Raw genomic sequence first — 19,716 nt, forward strand, 5'->3', positions numbered from 1 at the left:
TTAGATTATGAACATTTCGTAACTAGTGAGGGATGTCTTTCTAGTCTCATTATCTATTATTGCTAGTTAAGCGATACATTTTCGTCACTTAATTAGCATAATTTAAGTAGATCTTGAATATTAGCATATTATGCTATTACATGTTATTTTCTAAACAGAGTGGGTCTAATAAGAATACATTAATGGATAAATTTGCTCCGTAAAGTATGCAATAGGCCATCGAAAGTTTTGCGTTTATGAATGTTGGAAGGTTGTGTAGGTACACAAGAGACTTGAAAAACAATGTTGGCAACATTTTCAGCTACAGGATAATGGAAAATTTCTTTTAATTTTCAAAAGTTATAATCTTTAATAACTCATTGCATACTTTAGGGGGCGAATTCCCCTCATTTAACATTCCAAAAGGGTGTTACTAAGTGGCTTTCGCTTCTCTCTTGTGTAAGCACCGATTATAGCTATAGCGTGATATTTTGTCGTTGTCGTGTTGTCGTCCCCGTGGCCTGGTTCCTTCGAGACTAATGTGAGTATTAAATGCATTTAATTCTGTGTTTCCAAAACTTTATTTCATAAATTTCATCTGGTTTACATAATACAATTTTTACTTAGCTTTAGGTACGTGTATAGATAGAGAGAGCTGTAATTTTCGAAACGAGTTATTTCAATTTGCTCGATTTCCTATCGAATTACCATGTATATATATACATATATCATTAGTTTTGCTCTTTTATTAGTTGTTTATCCCCTTTGGTTTTCTTTCTGGTTGCATCCTGTTTCTTATTTCTTTCATTCTGATTTGATTTTGTAAATAGTTTGTTGTAATAAAAATTATAAAATTTATAAACTTAACAAATTAGATGTACATATATATATCAGATACATATATATTTGTGTGTATATATATGTGTATGTGTGTGTGTGTGCAGTTGTAACTTCAGTTCAGACAAGTTTCGAGGTGAACAGGAACAGGAGCAAGAGTGTTAAGCGAAGGAGTCATTGTGGGTTTGTGTGTCTGTGTGTGTATCTCACTTTCCCTCTCCCACACTGCTTTCCATCTCTCACACTCTCTCATTCTCTCTTTCATTCTCAAGTTTTGAGTGCGCTTACCCTTAACCTCATCTTGTTGTTTGTCTTTTTCTAACTAATGCTTCAATATATTAACAATTAACTGTAAAATTTGTCATATTTACTTGCTCTTTTCTGTCTCATCTTTATCATAACCTTAGAAAAGAAGGATATTTGTGTTTCTCACATACACACACACCCACACACACACACACATACACACATCAAAATTCTAGAAACATTCATTCAGTTGGGAAAAGGAATAATTCTTCCCCGCCTATGCCTACGTCTACGCCTACGTCTAGATCTACATCTAAATCCTCTCTCTTATAATATATGCATGTAATATATAGCTACATATATATTTATAGATATATTTATATGTATAATAGTATATATTGCTATTCAAATGGATCACTAAGTATCGATCCTAAACGTTACAAAACAAAATGAGCGAGAATTGGTGGTCATTCCGGTGGTTTTTGGAGTGGATTGGATTGGTTTTATTTTTGATTTGGTGGATAACACTTCTCCTTTTTGTTTGTTTTTTTTTGCTTTGACCTTTTGTCTAACCTCCTCCTTAACCCAGTGATCTCATCTTGTTTTGCACATACGTTTTGTATGTATGTATATCAACAACTATGCAACATTTTTTGCTCCTACATGTAGATAGATTGATTGTTTTTTCATAGATAGATAGTAGTTTAGGTAGTGTGTATACATATACATATATATATGTATATATATATATATATAATATAATAATAATGTTTGAATGTTAGCAGCTATTTCGAATAGCTGTCCTTATTAGCTTTGTAAGTGTAACTGAATGTTTTTTTGCTTTGCATTTTGTCACATGACTCCAAATCCACAAACACACACAAACTTATGTTTTCTCTCTCTCATACCACGATCATCATCATCAGCATTATCATCATCATCATCACCCGTAAACATCATTTGCAGGCAATTTGAGCATTCTATTTTTCTCTCTTGTTTTATAGAGTAGTGACTATATGACTATTACTCAAACATGGCCATTGATGAGGTGGGTACCACCTCCAATAGCAGCTGAAAGAATAGCGTTACTTTATCTAAAAAGAAAATGAGAATAAAATTAAATACAATCTTATAAATATCGATGTACATACATATATACAACTTGTGTATATTTTGAACTTACTCATAAATCGCGGCGTCATTCCCAATTTAACAAATGGCACATAGAATATGAGGCCAGCGAATATAAAGATCAACGCATATAGATACTCAATGCGTGGTGTTTCAAAGATGGGTGCGGCAACCAGATATATGGATATAACCAAAACCACAACAGGAATGATAATTGGCACTTTATATGGCCGTGGATAGTTGGGTTTGGTATAACGCATCACGATAAGGGCCAACATGGCTCCGCCATAGAATATCCAAGCGGTGAAACTGAAGAAATCAATCAGTGAATCAATTGTGCCATGCAGCACCATAGCCGAGGCAATCAGCGACTGCAGAGATTTAACAATCGAGAAGAGTTTTTTTTTGGTTTTTCATTTTGTTTTTTTGTTTTTCTTACGAATTGGGAAAAAAAGAAAAAAAATCGAATTCCATTTTCTTTTTTTTTTTCTTTCTTTGGGTTTTTTTTTCTATTATGCGTTTTATATATGTACACTTACATGGAATATCAGTCCTGGAGCTGGTGTTAGACGTCGCACATGTACATAAGATAGAATATCCAGTAAATGTCCTTCACGGCTGGCCGCAAAGCAGAGACTGCAAAGTGCAAGGAGAAGAAGAGGATTTCAAATTAAAATTGCCAACTGTTTAAATTTAAGGTTCTACTGTACCGTCCGGCAGCAAAGAGTGTACCATTTGCACTACCAAATGTACTAATGGTAACACTCAGTGGCATTAGCCAGGCCAAGGCGCCCAAAATGCGATTGCCAAAGGTTACCGCCACCGCATCCGATTCAATCATCTCTTGCGGGGACATGGCTGCCAAATAGGAGATATTTATAAGGGCATAGCATAGTGTTACCAACGGTATGCCAATTATAATTGAACGTGGCAAATTTTTGCTTGGGTTCTTGATCTCTTCGGTTACATAGTTTAGATTATTCCAGCCATCGTAGGCCCATAATCCTGTATAAAATGCTGTAGCAATTGAGCCCACATTTGGTAATGGCCCACTAAATGCATTCGATAGATGATCCGTATTGCCCTGTAAGAGTTTCCAGGCACCGCCACAAATCACAATGAGCACAGCAACCAATTTGGCTGCAGTGAATACATTTTGAACGGCCATGCCCGCATTGACGCTATAGCAATTGACGAACAGGATCATCACTAAATTGAAAACAAAAATGAATAAGTTTGTCTGTGTGTGTCTCGTGGTGTGTGTGATCGATCCACTTACCGATTGCCACCAGAGCCACCATTTTGACAACGCCACGGGGTGGATCACATTCCGTCATAAAGGCTTCCACTGCATATTGGGCAAATGATAAACATATTATGGCCATTTGTGATGGCTTCAATACCAATGTCGATACCCATGAGAATAGAAATGCCGGCGCCGGTCCATAGGCATCCATAAAATAGGCCCATTCTGCACCAGATGATGTGTTCATCGTGCCAAGTTCAGCATATGCCAGAGCGCCTATAAGTTAAAAATGCAAAATCATTTCCATTAATTGTTAACCCAAAAGATTTTCAAGCTTAAAAGCATACAATATACAAGGATCTAACAATGATCGATACTTTGATTATGTCCATAAGGACTTTTCTAACAATTCGTCTAAAAATTTACTCATTACGCTTACTAAATACAAATACAATTTCGAAATTATCTACTTTTAACGTGGTAACACTTAATTCAAACTTTTGAAATCCCGTCATTAAGGGTTATTATATTAATCTAGAGCCCCAAAACTGGGAAATTTCGACAGAATTTCTTCAGGGAAGTCGCTAGATACCAAAATCTAGTGTTTGTTTCAACACAAGTTGTAATTTAGTTAGTGTTTTGTCAATGATAACAATGATAATGTCCCATCACATCAATCGTATCTTTACTTTTCGAGATATTTTAAACATGAATTGCAAAAAAAACGTTTTGACAGTTTTGAAAGTCGCTTCCACATAAAAAATTTAGTTATAACTTGGATAATATTCAACAGATTTGTAACGACTTTTTATACCCTAAAAACTGTTATCTTTAAAGCATTATAGTTAACAGAAATCCTTAATCCATCGGATCAAAATGTTAGGTCCAGAAAGTAGCAATAGCTAACTAAATATGTTATTAACTTTTATTCTCTGAATTTTCACTCTTTTTAAAGGTTTGCCCTATCAACTACTTGACTGCGTCAAAGGACATTTTTCTGCCCATGCCATATTGAAAGGTTCCCATAAAAAATGCCATTTTAAAATGGATCGAACCCATAAAAGATTCACAGATTTTTGGCGTGTGCTTTATATGACGATGTATTTTTCGTGTATTCTGAATAATTTCATGGTTCATCCATTTTAATTAAGGAAAAGTTTTTAATCTAAAGCTCTCTCTGTTTGTCTATTTCTCGTTTTGATCATAAAGAACTTTTAGTGTCAAAATGTTATCAAAATCAGCTTTAGGGACTGAGTATGAGTATGAAAATAAGTTTGTCTCTCGAAAAAATGCACGTGTTTTGTTAGGGAAATTGGAATTGTTGTGAGTTGAGAATTCAAGAAAGAGTGAATGAAAGAGCGAGCAAGAGAAAGAGAGGAAGAGCCAACTATGCCATTCACTAGAATTCTCTTTAGTTTGGCCATTTGCCAGACTAAGCAACAAGTTGTATACACATGTGATTAATGATGGCTCCGCCTGATGATGATGATGATAATGACGCGGTGATTTTGCCAAATAGGTCGTTCATATGCATGTGACGCGCGGTGTTTATACATATTTTCCTCATATTTACTTACCCAAGAGCGAGAGCAGACCACAGGCAAGCCAGATTATAAAGCTAACTCCAACGGAACCAGTGCGAACCAGTAAACCGGAGGGTGACACAAATATTCCAGACCCTGTTGAAAGAATGGAAAAAAGAAAGTGCAACAAGAAGAGAAATTTAATAAGTATATAAACTATTGCATACTTATGAGCGTAATGGCAAGCAGACTGTCCAAACAGCTGTGTAGATATAGATATATACATATATATATATGGTAGATAAGTGTATGTATCTGTCTATATACATATATATATATGCATACGTATTCTTATCGATTTCGAAATGCTAGATAAACGTGTGGGCGTTTGCGACGTCATCGTTTTGTTTTTTCGAGGCGAAGAGAAAGCTTTCGCAACATTAACAAAGTTTGCCATGCAACAATATTGCCGAAGTAGACTTCATTGCGTGTCCGCTTAAGGTCAGAGGTGCAGTAACAAAAATTGTTGTCAAAAGAAAAACGAAACGAAACGTTACAAATTTCCATATAATCCTAACCACGCGAAGAATTGCCTGTTGCCTGTTCGTTTCAATTTGCGTATACGTTATATATGTATCTAATACATACATACATACTAACATACATTCATATGAATCTAAATTTATGCGTATACGTATTTTTGGCCATGCGGCACATTTAAGAAAAGTATAAAAACGAGAAACGAAAAAATGTGCCACTAGTAAGAAAATGGCGTGTTCTGTTGTCTTATGTATGTATGTACATACATATAGTCAGATATAATGTGAATAGATCATTAATAGAAGGTAATACCACTTACCTATCATAGTTCCGACAATTAAAGCCACCCCACTGAAGAGGCCCAGCCTAATAACAAAACAAAGAAACAATATTAGATCAAGAAATAATGAAAAGTTAGCATTAAAGTGTGAAATATGAAACGACGGAGGAAAAAAAAAAAAACTTTCCTATGATTTAGACATTGATCTTACCTTCTCTCGAGGTGAACAGTGTCGTTCGTCGTTGAGCCATTCCTCTCCAGCGGCTTCCGCAACCGCCCGGTCCCTGATGTGTCGGTCTCTGTCGCTTCGGGCCCTTCTGTTCCAACAGACCCATTGGCACACATTGTCCCATTGTTGCACGTTGCTTTTGTTGGCACATTATGTCCTATAGGAAACACACACACACAAACACATTCAATTAGTTAAATTATATTGGAACCGTCAAAATAAAAAACAAAAAAAAAAACAAAAAATGGATGGCCAATAGATCCATGGGCTTTTCTATTTTGATGGGATCCGATTTGGTACCTCGATTATCTGTTGAATTAGCTTTGCATGCGTTCTTTTGCAAGCAAAATAGTTGTGATATTTTTATCGCGCATGGCATGGACGGATAACAAGTAGCTAAAATTATTTCGCCGTGAATTTCAGCTCTCAGCGAAGAATACGAAATTGAATTCAACTAACGGAAGGGAAAAAACGCGCGCGCGTTTATTAAACAAGAAATTTGCGGGCAAAGAATCACGAACGTGAACGATGTGGGCGACTTATCGCAGGCAACTACCGTTTTGTGCCGCTTGGCCAGGCCAATATAGTTGTAGTCCAAAAATGCGGCAAGCCGAAGGCAACCCGAATGCCAACGAAGACGATACGAAGGCAAAAGCCGTAAACCGAATGTCGAACGATGGCAAGAAAACGTAATGTAGGATGCTGTTATCTCTCTTGCGCGTGCTCCACACACACACACACACACACACTCTCTCTCTCTCTAGCTTTGGCTCTCTCGTTCTCTGTGTTGCTGCTGCTGCTTTACGGGGCCTGTCTACGTGACATACAACAATGTGGCGTATACTTGTCGTACTTTTTCTTAATACACATACAAATGTATGTATGTATGTATGTACATATATCGTATATGTATATCGTAAAATGTATAATACACGAATGCGAGTTTTGTCCTCTCCCCTCCTTGTGATTTATGCAATTTGTTAAAACTTTTTATTGTTTTTATATAGTAGAAACAACTGAATCAAATAGAACAACAACGAAAATTTCTTTCTTTTCGTTTTCTGTTTTTAATTTGATTTGAAATATTTTCTGCTTCAAATTGCCAAGGTGAAGGCAATTCTATACTCTTCTAAAGAAAATTTGCTTGTTGTTTTCTGTTTTTTTTTTTTGTTTTTGGTTAGTCGGCGCCGTCGCTTCTATTTTTAACGTATAATTTCAAATTGAGTTAGTCGAGTGTGTGGTATTTTTTTTTATTTTTCTAAATTTTCTTTTTGATTTTTTGTCGCTCAGTTGTTGGTTTGTTGGTTGCTCAATCGAAACTGTAATGAGATTTTTGTTCTTTTTTTTTTTTTTTGTTGTTCATTTGCTGGGATGCTGCAAGGGCTGCACGAGTTTATTTACGAATTCTCTTAAAGTCTCTCTCGCTAGTTGGCCATATTTCTCTTTCTCTGTCAGTTGTTCTCTCTTACTCACATTCGCTCTTTTCGATTCTCTAGATTTTAGTCAATAAAAATTGTTTCATTTGTCTCAATTTGTGAAAGAACTTTTCGCAGCAGCAGCAGCAGCAGCCGCACGCACTCCAAAACATGTTGCCAAGCTTCGAAATTGAATTGACCGAACTAAGGAAGGGGGAAAACTACGTCACATACCACGCGCTGACAATGGAGCTCCTTGCCGACAAAATTTCATCAGTTCAAAGTTCTAGATTCTAAATTCCCTCACACTTGTAATCTATGTACATATGTATGTACATACAGATGTATCTCTCTTCATTCATACTTGGTATACATATATGTGTGTACATATATCTTTCCGACTGGATGTGCCCCCAAAAAGCCAAAAAGAAAATGAAAATTGAAATCTTTATTCTGTTCGTTTTATCTTGAACATGAGAAAATGAGGTACGATAATCACACACACACACACACACACACACACACACACACACATACATACATACATACATATGGTTAGACGGCTATACGGGTGGTACGTTCCGTAAAACACGTCGGGGGCATATGTATATAAATAAATACTAGATATATATGAATGTACATATATGTCTATATATATGTACATATGTATGCCCGTCTAAGACTCTTTGCATACATATGTATGTATAGCCACATACATCTGCATATAAACATAAATAAACCGAAAAGGCGTAAAAGCCGTTCGTTTTCTTTATTGTTATTATTCGTCTTATTCTTTTTTTTTTCTCCTTTTTTTTTTTTTTTTTGTTATTTGTCTTGTATTCTGTCATAAAAGTCACGCGGTTCATGAACAAACATGTTGCGATGGGCTTTTGGGAATGGATGGGCGGATTGGGGGCGTTTGGGTTTGTTGGGTAAGGGCAAGGAGGAGAATTCGTTACTATTTTCGATCTTAATAGATTGGGCAATATCTCTCGTATTCTCCATAGATGAATGGGAGAAATACGAAATTTGCAGTAAATAGAATTTGTGTGAAAATGGGTTAATTATATATGTATGTATGGTATTTTATTTATGTGCCTGTATATTGGTCATTGGGTCTTTCATTTGGGCAATCGAGTGTATTCATAGTCATTTCATAGCTTATTTTCAGATGAGTGGGCGAATTGAAACGAAATACATTGAGTAATTGCTTCATGGTAGACACATTGACGGAAGATATTGAATATATTTTATTCATATCAAGTGAATGCATTCATTTGCACCAATTTGGCTGAATGATTACATGCTTGAATACCAAACCAAGATGCAACGAGTTCAATCTGACAGCTGTCGCCTCCCAAACGTTCTGCTCTTGTCAAATCTAAACATTCATCCCAAAAATCGGTCACATCCTTTGCAATTCATTTTGGGTATACACTCATTTTGGGTTGGCTATAACCGACTATGACTACAACACGTAAAAGACTTATCGTTAGCTCTGATATAATAATTTTGCACACGGCCTTTTTTCTTCGTCACTTCTCACTGTATCAATTTATATGTATCAGATAAATTATGCCATAGATAAAATCGGACTTGCCGAACGGTTTTTAGTTTTCAATGGTATTCTCGGGAAGATCACACTAGTTCTTTCAGATAAGATCCGTTTCTGTTTTCCAACTGGATATTTATTTGAGCATTTAACGTAAATACGATACGATAAACGAACGATAAACATTGATCCATCAAACTGGCAGAGGGTATATCCATTTTTGTGGAAGCTTGAAATTTTTTCTAAAGGACTCGAAATGTGAATCGAATTTATTGTCAAATAATGTTTTTCTGTGTTAAATTGAGTTTATAGTCCTTTTTTAGTCTGGGCAGAGCGCGATTTATTTCAGAAAATGGATAGTGTAACGAATTGATTAGCTGACTGAACCTTAGATAAATTGAACAGTAGATTTAATAGATTATTGAATAATTGATACAATAGACTAAACAGTTGAATAGTTGGTTCAACGGTATATTGAATGGAATATGTAATAGTTTATTGATCAGTAGACTTAATAGTTGATTGAACAGCAGATTGAATAGGTTATTGAACAATTGATTGAAGAGTTGGTTCAACGGCTGATTGAATAGTAGATTGAAGAGCTGATTGAATAGGTTATTGAACAGTTGATTCAACGGCTGGTTGAAGAGTAGATTGATTAGTTTATTTAACAGTAGATTGAAGAGCTGATTGAATAGTTAATTGAATAGTTGATTGAATAGTTGATTAAACAGTTAGTTAAGCAGCTAATTGAACATCAGATTCAACAGGTTATTGAACAATTGATTGAACAGTTGGTTCAACGGCTGATTGAATAGTTTATTGAACAGTAGATTGAAGAGCTGATTGAATAGTTGATTGAACAATTGATTGAACAGTTGGTTAAAGATCTAATTCAATAGTTAATTAAACAGTAGATTCAATAGTTGCTTGAATAGAATATAATAGAATAAATAGTTGATTGAACAGCTTTTTGAACAGTTGATTAAACCATCGATTAATGATTATATGGAAAAGTTTATTTAATAATTGATAGCCGGATGAACTAATGACTAAACTTATCAGGTCCAAATGATATCTTGTAAGATATCTAGCTTATGTCTCATTGAAAGATCGCGTATATTCTGTCGCTCACAAAATCTATAGAAATTGTCAATTTTTGACACAGGGCAAATGAAAATCGGCTATCTGATGCCATAAAACTTTCGCATATCATTTATTTTGGCAAGTGTTTTATTAGATATGATTTGGATTCTCTGCTTTGTCGTGCCCAATAGACCCATTTGCCATATAATGTGCCACAAAATTTTAATACCGGGGCAATTAGATTTGTCCCCAACACCAACACACAGCCACAGGCCACACAGAGTACATGGGCACGCCCGTGGGTGCACGTAGACAAATTGGCCAAGCAAATAGACAAAAGCAGTTAACAGATCGGCTGCAGCTACAGCTACGGGATGGTTACGCAGCGGCAGCGGAGGAGGAGGAGAAGAAGGTGAAGGTGTTTTGCGGGTACACAGGTCGAACGCCTGATCGGTTAATTATTTAGACAAATTAACACACGACAAGTGCAAAACAAAATATCTACATATATATATATATATGTACATATTTAGATAGATAGACAGATAAGAGAGAGCCAAAAAAAAAAAAAAAAACCGACCAACAAAAAAATAGAATAAAAGTAAATAAATATAAAGCTTGTTACTGGACACCGCAACGGACACAACGGACGGACAGCAGTGAATATTTATAACAAAAAGGGGTCAGGTTTGGGGTTTTTGGATGGACGTATGTATGTATCTGGTATCTGGTGAGGTTTTTGTTTTTTGTTTTGGCCAAAAGTACTGCTGTCAACATGCGTTTAGTTTAATCGCCCCCACATCTTCATCTCTAACCGCAAACCCCTCCCCATACACCCACCCACCCAATGAAGACGCCTCTGCAAGTGACGCAAAGAAATCGCCGACGTTTTTGACGTTAGCAGCGGCGCTAGCGCCGTTAAATGAGTAATAATCACGCGCTGGTTTTTTTTCTTGGTTCTTCGTTGTTTTATTTTTTCATCCACCCTCCCCCAGCCCGAGAAATTTCAAATATGCAAAAACGAAAGGCGACAGGAAAAAAAAGGCAGGGCATTAGGAAAAGTCGAGCATAACCCTGAGGTAAGAGCACATGAGGTACAGGTACACTGAGAAAATAAAGAAGAGCGGTCTAGGAGAGGGGAATGGTGTGTGGTTTGGATTGGTTGTTTTATGCATTTTAATTGGCAAATATCCAAATTAAAATCATGTTGTCTTGGTCTTTTAAATGTATACATACATACATAGGAATGTATGTATATATTTATATATGGAACACTAACTGAAGTCTATAGAAATTGTAATCAAAATGAGACAGAGACAATATTGAATATTTTTTGTTGTATTTCTTTGTGAAAAATATTTATCCAATTGATTTGTTAAATGTTTGATAGATGATTGTTTATTTAGCTATTGATTGATTGATTGATTAACTGACTGACTGACTGACTGACTGACACAGTTTACCTTTGACACTTTTGAATAGCAAACGATATGAGCGCGTGTCTACATCCTGGGGTTTTCGTCAAGTGTTTGCTCAAGTGTCGACAAGACACGCAAAGCCAAATACATGAATGCCTCTATATATACATATATCGGCATACATATATATACATAGAGAGAGAGAGAGAAAGATGGAGAAATGGACAAAACACGCAAACTCTTAATTGATTTGTGTGTATTGATGGACAGATTGTCAAGCCATCATCATAAATATGTACATATGCATGTTCTATGTGCCGCTGGTTATTGGTTCAGTGTCATTGGCCTCATCTGTGGGTATAAGTGAAGAACCGCAGGCAACCAGTTTCAATCAAAGTGATCATGGTGACGCTCTTTAGGAAGTCTGGTAACTCAATCAACGAAATGCCACAATTTTCTTCAACTTTGTTTTGCAAGCTTTATCTACAAACTCTTTCAGCGCCTGATTTTAGGTGGCAACTCTATCAAAGAAATGCCAAAAAGTCCTGCATAAATCCCTTTAAATAGATTTTGTGGTCATTTGTAAGATTCCTTAAAAACACAATTCTTTAACAAAAGTCTGGCAACTCTATTGAAGACTTTAGTAGATTGACGATTGTCTTAGCTTAGAGACCTGTAAATCATGTTAATAAAACAACCATAACGAGAAATTAATGTAAAAAAGTCATTTTAATCTATAATACAAAAGCAATGCACTTCCCCTCCCTTTCCCTTTTTTGCTTGGAAAAAATAGCAACTCAGTCAACACATTTCTATAAAGGATCTACTGGAGTTTCTCCTAAGTCTCCTTAAAAAAAATTTGGGTAAATAAAGCTGAATAAGGTATAGAAAGATCAAAAATTCCTTTTCACAACTTTCATCAGTGTGGTAACCCTGACAAAAAGACACTCTAAACTCTTCTTATAGTTTTTTTTTTTTTTGAAAAGTTGTTTAATTCAGTCCAGAAATTAGAGTATTCCTTTAGACAGATTATACTTAATATCTAGATAAATATTGTTTACTGACCTAAAATTGTTTTTGAAGTCTATTAAGCCTGATAGAAGGATAATCTAGATTCTTGCAGCTCAATGTCTTGCCTTTAAGCATCTAAAATTACTTTTATATTACTTTTTCTCAATCCTCCGATTGATATCGTAAATTTAGTTAAAACTTTAGCAATTTTAAGTTATTTAACTGCAATTACTTATTAATTATCAATAAATGAGACACGAAGCACGAGTAAATTAAAAAACAATTTAACGCAAAAAGCATCGATATTTAATTGCAAACATTTGTCAGTCCATTCGTTTCGTTCTATTATTGTATATATACATACATACATATGTATAAAGGTCGGTCTCCACATGAAACATAGAAATGGCTGATCCCATTTGCGTCAAACACTACCACAGACAAGCACATCCAGCACCACCAGCGCTAGAACCACCAACACCATCGTCACGACCCTCCTTGCGTCTGCCCCCGCAGTGTATTCACTTTATTGGATGCTGTCGAAATGTTGTGAGTGTGTTTTCCTTAATTGAAATGTATCGTTTTGTTGTCGTTTACTTCACTTTTTAATTTCAATTGAGTGGAGACCCCGCAGACAAATACACCGACGGGACAGACAGACAGACAGACGGACAGACAGACCAATAGACAGAGACACATGCCATTAAGTGGGCGTGGCAAGGGAGAAGAAGAAATGCAAGTCAAAGTCAATGTCAAGTTTAACTGCCGCTCATTTTCATTCATTCAGCGCCATTTTGTAATAAACGGGGCTGAGAGGCGGGTGAAAAAAAAAACATAAATAAATAATAATAAAAAAGTTAAAAATAAAAAAAAAAAACAGAAATAATTTACAGCAATTTGTCACTTTCAGTGTGTTTTTTGTTTTAATTTTAACATTTTTTCTGCCGTTTGTTTGCCTATTTTATTTATTATTATAATTGTGGCATTGGGTTGCTAATTTATGTTCCCAACGACCTTGACATTGTCACCACAAAACACACAAACACACACACACACAAATCCCAGAAAGTAAACCGCAGTGAAATGACCAAAAATTTAAACTTAATTTAACACTGACAAATTATTGCTAATTTTCCTAAGCAAATGCCTATAATTGTGACTTAAGTCTAACGATAAATACCATTTAATCACCCTTATTTAAATTTTACTAAATGAAATCCTTTATTAAATCATTTTGGTTTAACCTACAGTTATATATTCTATCATTCAAGTAACCTTTAGTTAAATATATAACCAAGAAACAACCCCCTATTTAAAAAGGAAAACAAAATGTTTAAGTTCGCTTTCTTTAACTTCAAGTTGGTCAAGTTTTGCAGATCAAAGGCAACAAGAGAAGAAATTGTTTGCTAACTTCTCTTCAAGTGAAGGAAATTTGAAATGTGAGAAGAAATTAGATTAGACCTCTGGTTTAGGTTGATCAAAGTAACACTCAAAGACTGTTTATCGTATATTCAATTTAAAGTTGATAAAGTTTTGAATATGTAAAGCAAGACTTAAAGCTGACTTCTAGATAAAGGTTATCGAACTTATAGTGACTCAATTTTGAAAATGGTAAGAAAAGACAAGGTAATTGCAATTAATTGCTAAACTCTGATTAAAGTTTTTGGAACTTTGAAGATCAAAACGAACTAAGAAATTTGTTTGTTTGTTAAATTGTGGTTAATGTTTATAAATATTAGATATTTTTATTAAGTAGATGATCCCTCTCTCTGTGTTCGTTTTTCTTTTGGTATCTGTTGATCGGTTGCGTATTTGCTGATCTTTGCAATACATTTCATGGGGCTGAGCCATTCGTTATGGTTATGGTTTGAGGTCTATGGGTTGTTGCGGCTGTTGTCGCTGGCATTTCAATTTAACTCAATTGAATTTTATTTGACTCGTGACGTGCTAGTTTAACGCTGTGTATCTCCCTTTTCGTCCCACTCTGTTCTGCCTTCTCGAAATGACGCTAATGATCGGCCATAATAATTACAAAGCGATAAATTCATTTGCCCAGCAAGTAAGAGAGAGAAAGAGAGAGAAGTAGGATGCTGCTGCCATAGAGAAGAAGCGTTAGATCCCCCTTCCCCCCACACATTCTTCTTCGTTTGTTGGGGCAAAAGCAATTTACGACAAACGCCGCCAGCGAGAAAAATATATGGAAAATTTTTAAGAAAATAAACAAAAAAGTCGACTTTAAATCACCCTGTTAAACAAATTGGAAATAAATTTTTGTAAGCTCGAGAACTTGAGGGAATTTAAAATTAGTTTTTCTTTACGAATAGAAAATGTCATCAAAGTGAATTTCCAAATGTGTTGACTTGAAACCAAAACCATGGCAAAAGTTTTTTCTTGGTCGAATGCAAGAGTTCACATCATTGAAAAATAATAATCGAGCGCACAGGTGCACATCCTTGTTTGTCCTTTTCCCATAAATGTTTTATGCATGATGGCAGTCTCGGCATATGTCCAGCAAAATGAAGGTAAAAAACCCTAAAAAAGTTTTTCCCTTTTTTTTTATATATATATATTATATATATACAAATGTACATATATATTTTCTACTCATTTCTTTATTGTTTAGTTCGTTCCATTTTTGTTTTTGTTGGTTTCTCATGCAAACTTAATGCCGGCTGATGAAATACGAAAAATTGGCTGGGCTGCTCCTACTCCTTCTTTTTCAGACTGTTGCCATGCGGCTAGGGTCCAGGGCTCAAGTTCCAAGCTATTTTTAGAGGTAAGGCAATGTGAGACTCAAGAAGAACGATTCACAGACATACAAACACGTACAGAAAGAGAGAGAGAGAGAGAGAGAGAGAGAGAAAGCCAGCTGGGAGCTGGGAGGGGGGGTCTCAAAGTGCTCCGTTTTTTGTAGAGGCATTGAACCTACTTTCGTTGGCGGCTTATGTTCAAGCACAGGCTGCCAGGCGCCTGACAGTCAGCCGGCCAGACAGTCATTCAGTCAATTACTTGTAAGGACGACAAGGATTCTTTTTACTTTGCTCTCTCTATCTCTTTCTTATGCCCTCTTTCTTTCGTTATCTCTCTTATTTTTGTTGTTTGCCTGCTTGTCTGCTTGTCTGTAGTTGGGTGGAAAATGAAATTTAGAGGCTCGTCCTATTTGCTTGTTCCTTGTAACTTCTCCCCAGGCGTTTTCTAACTTGTATGCTTGAATACTCTAACCAAAAGTTGATTCATTACGAGATTTATGCAATTTTATACATTAAAATAGGTTTCACTAAGCCACAAATTTGTAGTTTTGTTTCTTTTTCTAGAGTTTTATTATTATTCAGGATCTCAAACAGGTATTTTACTAGATGTAATAGAATGTCCTTAGTTGCTACTACTTTCAATTAAATTGAAAGAGCATCTACAGTACGCCATTCATAAGTATATTTTCCGCGTATAGTGCCTTGGCATCCAATTGAGTTTCCTTCAATATGTAAGCACGTATTGTGTATGAGGACTTTATAGCAACGTCTGTTGCCTGTTTTTTTTTTTTTTCGTTGTGGCGGCCACACGTGGCGTTTATATATCCCTAGCCACGCCCCTTTTGTGAACGAACAAAACGAACGATATAACGAAATGCCTTTGGCCACCTGTTTTTATGGCCTTCCTCACGCAGATCCTACCCTGTCTGCTTTTAGCCTTACGCAATGTGTCGTTGAATACCGGCTGCTGGTGACGTTACATATACCGTCATCCCAAAGAGAAATTTAGCTCTTCACAGCTTAGAGAGAGAAAAGTGTGTGTGTGAGTTCTTTTTTTTGTGTGTTTTTGAGGCATGCGCCAAGCAGCTTGTCCTTGCCAAGAGGACATCTCTCGTTAAGGTTTTCTGATAACGCCAACGCTGTCGTTGTTATTCGTCTCGTAGGCTGTGTTATCGTTGGACCCAACCCTCCCCCAGGCCAATTCTGGTGTCTAATATCTTGGCTTCAGTTGAAGGCTACCAACTGATTTTGCTGAGCGCCGATTCATTGTGACAAAACTTTTGCAGGGCAAATATGGAAATCCTTAGCATAGTTTTCAGCGCTATGAGGGTCGCCTCAAGGTCCTATACAAGTATGAATATATACGCATGTATGTGTGTGTATCTTTCAGCTGGTCAATGAATGGATAGAATGCAATTAAAACTTGCGAGGGGTGTGCGGGGCTGTGAATTAAAACAAACATTACACACAAAAGGGCAGTGAGAGATTTTAATGAACTGCTGAGATCATCGGCACTATTTTTGTTATTATTACTTTGATTGATGAATGAAATCTTAGACAAGCAAAATAAACTTTTACTGAAATCATCATTAATATTAGATTAAAATTCAACAAAGTGTGGCTGAACTGAATGAAATTAAATTTGGACTTTTTAAAGATTCCTTTGTTCTTTATGTCTGTGTGTGTGTTTGTTTGTTAGCAAATGCGTCACAAATGGTGAGGCAAGCACAAATTATGTCAAGTGCCTTATCCTGTTTCTGGCGTCATCCCCCTTACTTTGTGTTTTCCTCTCTCTCTCTCTCTCTCTTTTGCTCGATATGTCTCTCTCTCTTTCTTTCTCTCTGATATGCCCCAACTGCTGTTTCATACAATCGGTTGCCTTGACTTTGTCCTTGACTCTCGCTTGGCTGCAACATTTGGCATTGTCTTATTGTTGCTTCCGGCTGCAACGCAACTAAATAATTTCCGTCCTCCCCCTACCCGACCCCAACCGCCCAACCATTTATAAAAGCCGGATAAGTCAGGCTGGCTGGCCAATGGCAACGCCTAAAAATAGACAATGTTTATTCTCGAATCATAGAACACTTTTATGCGAATGCTGGTACAGTTAGCTAGGCTTTAGCATTAACAAAAAAAAAAAAAAAAAAAAAAAAAACAAAACAAAACTAGAACTAAAGGTGATAACGATTGCGTAACAAACAAAAATTGGTAAGAGGAAAATAACCAAAACCATAAAAAACCACCCATTTGCACAACCACAAATGAAAGTGAATGGACAATAATCGGTAATTTGCTTTATGTATAGACGATTAGAAGGTCTCTAATATCTGAATGAAATGAATCATTGAAAATTTGACCATGCTAGAAAACCTTAAAAAAAAAGGGGTCACCTTTTTAGTTTGAACCTTGAAATTGTTTTTTTTTTTTTGTAGCGTTTCCCACATAAAAATATAGAAAGTCGTTTTACAAAATGAATTAACTCTTTTGGGCAAAGCCAATCTGTTGATCCGATCAGAATAAGTTGAACCTTTGATCAAGTACAGTTTCGGTAAATTGAAAGATCCAAAAAGTATGCTACAATTTTGTATGGTTTTTTATGGCATTTGTGATTGTATTTAAGCAATGTTTACCGTTATGTTTAAAAGGTTATCTATTAGATTAAATAAATGTGCTGGTATTCACATGGCACTTTCACTAATTGACAAAAGAAACATATACATACATACGTATACGTATGCAGATAGATATAAAGATAATGTATTCTACCACGTGCACTCTTTAATAAGAGAGGTAAAGAGAGTGTGAGAGATATATACATACATACATATGTATGTGTATATGTATAGATGCACAGCTGTTTATTATTGTTGGTTTGTTGCATGCGGCAATGCCGGCTGCAACTTCAATGAACTTGGCTAGGACGCAGAACAGCTGTTTTGTTGCAGCACACACCGACACACACACACGGACTTTCACACACACCCACGAATATACACTCATATTTTCTGGTAATGTCCATAGTTAACCGTTATTTTTAATCAAAACGCATGCGTCGCTCATCAAAAAAAAAAAAAAAAAAATTAACAAAAAAAAAAAAAAAGAAAAGAAAACCGACTTTTGCTCAAAGAAGCCCATCAAAAGGCTTGCCGAGGCAAACAACTTCATCACATGCTGACTGGGCACTTAGCACCAATCACTAAAAAATCACAGTAAAAATCGCAGATATCGAATGCTAATTTAAGGTAATTGAATTGGCGATACACTTAGATGAAATAATGGATTTTGGAGGCTGGACCGCGCTTACGTCCTACGTGATCTCACTCACATATATACACCACACACGCACACACACACACACACACACACTTGCACACTCACCATTGGCATGAATATTGTGATTTGTGTCGTTTGGTTGGACATGCTGATACATGACTTGCTACAGTGCACCAATGTCGTCACTATCATGTCACTTTAACCACTGCAAGAGAATGAAAGCGGTCTCGTCTAGCTCTCAGTATTTATAAGGTTGACGGCTATTCGGAAATGTTTTCGGTATCCGAATCGAAATTTAGTTAAGCGTTGCCGGTTTTTTTTGCAGTCGTCGAATCGACTCCTTGAGCTTTCTGCCCTTTTTGCAGCCACGCGAGAGACAGAGAGCGCCAAAGAGAGCGAGACCGTCTGTGCGAGAGAGCGTAACTGTAATTGAGAGGGTCCAGCGAGAGCTTGTGTAGGCGGAACCTTTCGAGTTAGAAAGCTTTATTTTTGGTGCGTCACAAATATTCGATATATGTATGTACATATATGTCGTCTCTTTACATATACATATGTATGTATATGTATATAGATCTGTATGCACTGATTATTTAGCTTGATCGGCACAACAACAACAACAAAAACGTGACGAAGAATGCACTTGTCGTACAGCTGGTTAGCTACCAACTGAAATGCACTTCTGCACCAAACTTTCATGCAATTCGAGGTGAATCCATTATTCACAGTGCCTTAAAGCATATAATGAACAAATTATTCAACAATCACACAGTTTGATTTTGAATAGACTTTAACACCCTGTTGTTGAGTCAACTTGCAAAAATAATGCTTCATATGGGGTTTGATAACTTTTATTTTCAAATACTAAGTTCAAATTACGAGACGGTCCAAAGTTTGTATTTAGATTATACCGTTTATTTATCAAGATGATCTTGGAACCACTGTGTAACCAAATATATGTTTGTATATATAATATATAGCTAACTAACTATGTATGTATGTATATACCTACCTACATATGTACATATGAATGTATATGTACCTATATGTCGCCCGTTAGATATAAACAACCTTTCAATGGCGAGCCGTAAAGAAAAAAGAAATGAGTAAAAAGAAAAACAAACCTAACCAAGACTAAACAAAAACCTCAAATCCGAGCCGGCACCAAGTAAATAAGAAAAAAAAAAAGAAAATAGAAACAAA

At 36.0% G+C, this 19,716-nt stretch overlaps 1 protein-coding gene across 3 annotated transcripts; it reads right to left on the reverse strand.

Moving 5' to 3' along the window:
- Window positions 1-536: 536 nt before the first annotated feature.
- sbm (sobremesa) lies at window positions 537-18,760 on the reverse strand. Of its 3 annotated transcripts, none has more exons than XM_068285243.1 (9): window positions 18,622-18,760; window positions 5,994-6,168; window positions 5,822-5,868; window positions 5,017-5,118; window positions 3,473-3,715; window positions 2,904-3,402; window positions 2,733-2,829; window positions 2,246-2,564; window positions 537-2,156 (listed from the first exon to the last, which is right to left on the reverse strand). In XM_068285243.1, the coding sequence occupies exons 1-9, from the start codon at window positions 18,671-18,673 to the stop codon at window positions 2,086-2,088; spliced, it is 1,605 nt and encodes a 534-aa protein (XP_068141344.1). In that variant the 5' UTR covers window positions 18,674-18,760; the 3' UTR covers window positions 537-2,085. The 3 variants fall into 3 exon arrangements, with proteins under 3 accessions (XP_068141344.1, XP_068141343.1, XP_068141345.1); XM_068285242.1 differs by lacking the exon at window positions 18,622-18,760 and adding an exon at window positions 6,312-7,433; XM_068285244.1 differs by lacking the exons at window positions 537-2,156; window positions 18,622-18,760 and adding an exon at window positions 6,312-7,440 and having other exon boundaries at window positions 2,270-2,502.
- Window positions 18,761-19,716: the final 956 nt, after the last annotated feature.

This window comes from Drosophila tropicalis, unplaced genomic scaffold (genome assembly GCF_018151085.1).
Source record: "Drosophila tropicalis isolate 14030-0801.00 unplaced genomic scaffold, ASM1815108v1 contig_4, whole genome shotgun sequence".
Classification (NCBI taxonomy): Eukaryota; Metazoa; Arthropoda; class Insecta; order Diptera; family Drosophilidae; genus Drosophila; species Drosophila tropicalis.

Bases quoted from the DNA above. Each gene is read 5' to 3' on its own strand.
- sbm (XM_068285242.1), bottom strand. From the start codon at position 6,390: ATGCCATGCGCGATAAAAATATCACAACTATTTTGCTTGCAAAAGAAC. The intron at 6,169-6,311 runs GTACCAAATCGG...TGTTTCCTATAG, and splicing joins TAATTCAACAGATAATCGAG to GACATAATGTGCCAACAAAA. The intron at 2,565-2,732 runs GTAAGTGTACAT...AAATCTCTGCAG, and splicing joins CTCCAGGACTGATATTCCAT to TCGCTGATTGCCTCGGCTAT.